At 61.4% G+C, this 1,143-nt stretch overlaps 1 protein-coding gene across 1 annotated transcript in view; it reads left to right on the plus strand.

Moving 5' to 3' along the window:
- The window catches only part of VOLCADRAFT_102747 (dynein heavy chain 3), a gene marked incomplete at its 5' end in the record, with an annotated part of 70,080 nt that overhangs the window by 38,920 nt on the left and 30,017 nt on the right, over positions 1 to 1,143 (plus strand). Inside the window, 2 exons of the mRNA XM_002945732.1 lie at positions 128 to 515; positions 924 to 1,137. Coding sequence (XP_002945778.1) covers positions 128 to 515; positions 924 to 1,137 — 602 coding nt within the window. The remainder of the gene's footprint in view (positions 1 to 127; positions 516 to 923; positions 1,138 to 1,143) is intronic.

Below are 1,143 nucleotides of genomic sequence, written 5' to 3' on the forward strand. Positions count from 1 at the left end.
GGCGGCTCGCTGCGGCGGCACCGCCACGAGCACCGTACTTCCAACGCGCACGATGGTGACGGCGGCGGCGGCGGCGGCGGTGCGGCGCCATTGTCCGAGCTCAGCTCTCCCTCCGTCGCCACGGCAGCGACGCCGCCGCCGCCACCCCCGATTTCCACGCTCCTATGGCCGACGGCAGCCGGCAGGGCGTCGTCGACGTCGGCGGCGGCGGCAGCCGCCGCCGCCGCGAACGCCGCCGCGGCAGCGGCGGCCGCCGCTGCCGCCGGGTCCGCGGTGCCGCGGCACCTACCGTACAAAGAGCCGCTGCTGGACCTGACGTCATCGGAGGTTTCGGAGCAGACCCAGGTAGCGCTGAACTACATCTTTGCATTCGCGGCTGTGTGGGGTGTCGGCGGCGCTCTGGACCCGTCCTGCTGGGAGGAGTTCGACTCTGTGGCGAAGGAGCTGTTTGAGGGCTACGCCAACTTCCCAGGCGGCTCCGGAACCGTGTTTGATTACCACCTTGACTATCGCAAGTGCGTGAGGCCGTTGCCGTTAGTTAGTTAGAGGCCATGACGGCTGCCATGGCTGGTAGTTGCGATGATGTTGTTAGTTGTAGTACAAACAACTTTGCCAAAAAGAATAGAGCCTCATGTGCGCTTTTAAAAGCTATGACCTTGTAGCAGGTATCTATCTCTAACCCATTGCATCTCCCTCCTCTACACTTTCCTACCCCATTACCCGAATGCTGTTGCGGTTGGGCGGTTGGGTTTTTCCTCTTTTTTTCCACCAGTATAGGGAGACGATCACCCTCCGCTCCTCTTCCCACCCACTCACCCAACCAACCACACGCCCGCCCGTTTTTGAATTTCTTTTAACCTTACGGCAATTGAGGCGGCCATTTGAAATTATTGTTTTTAACCTTACGACGCGGCGCCCTGCAGGAAATTTGCTTTGACGCCCTGGGAGGCTGCCGTACCGTCGTACCAGTACCGCCAGGAAGTGCCGTACTTCGACATTCTTGTGCCCACCGTGGAAACGACACGTTATGGCGCCCTGCTCAACTGTCTGTTGGCGGTTAACCGTTCCGTACTGCTGACGGGGCCGGGGGGTGCGGGGAAGTCGGCCCTCGTGCGCAGCATCCTCACTCAGCAGCAGGTGGGG

The sequence above is a fragment of the Volvox carteri genome (genome assembly GCF_000143455.1).
Source record: "Volvox carteri f. nagariensis unplaced genomic scaffold VOLCAscaffold_1, whole genome shotgun sequence".
NCBI classification, from domain to species: domain Eukaryota; kingdom Viridiplantae; phylum Chlorophyta; class Chlorophyceae; order Chlamydomonadales; family Volvocaceae; genus Volvox; species Volvox carteri.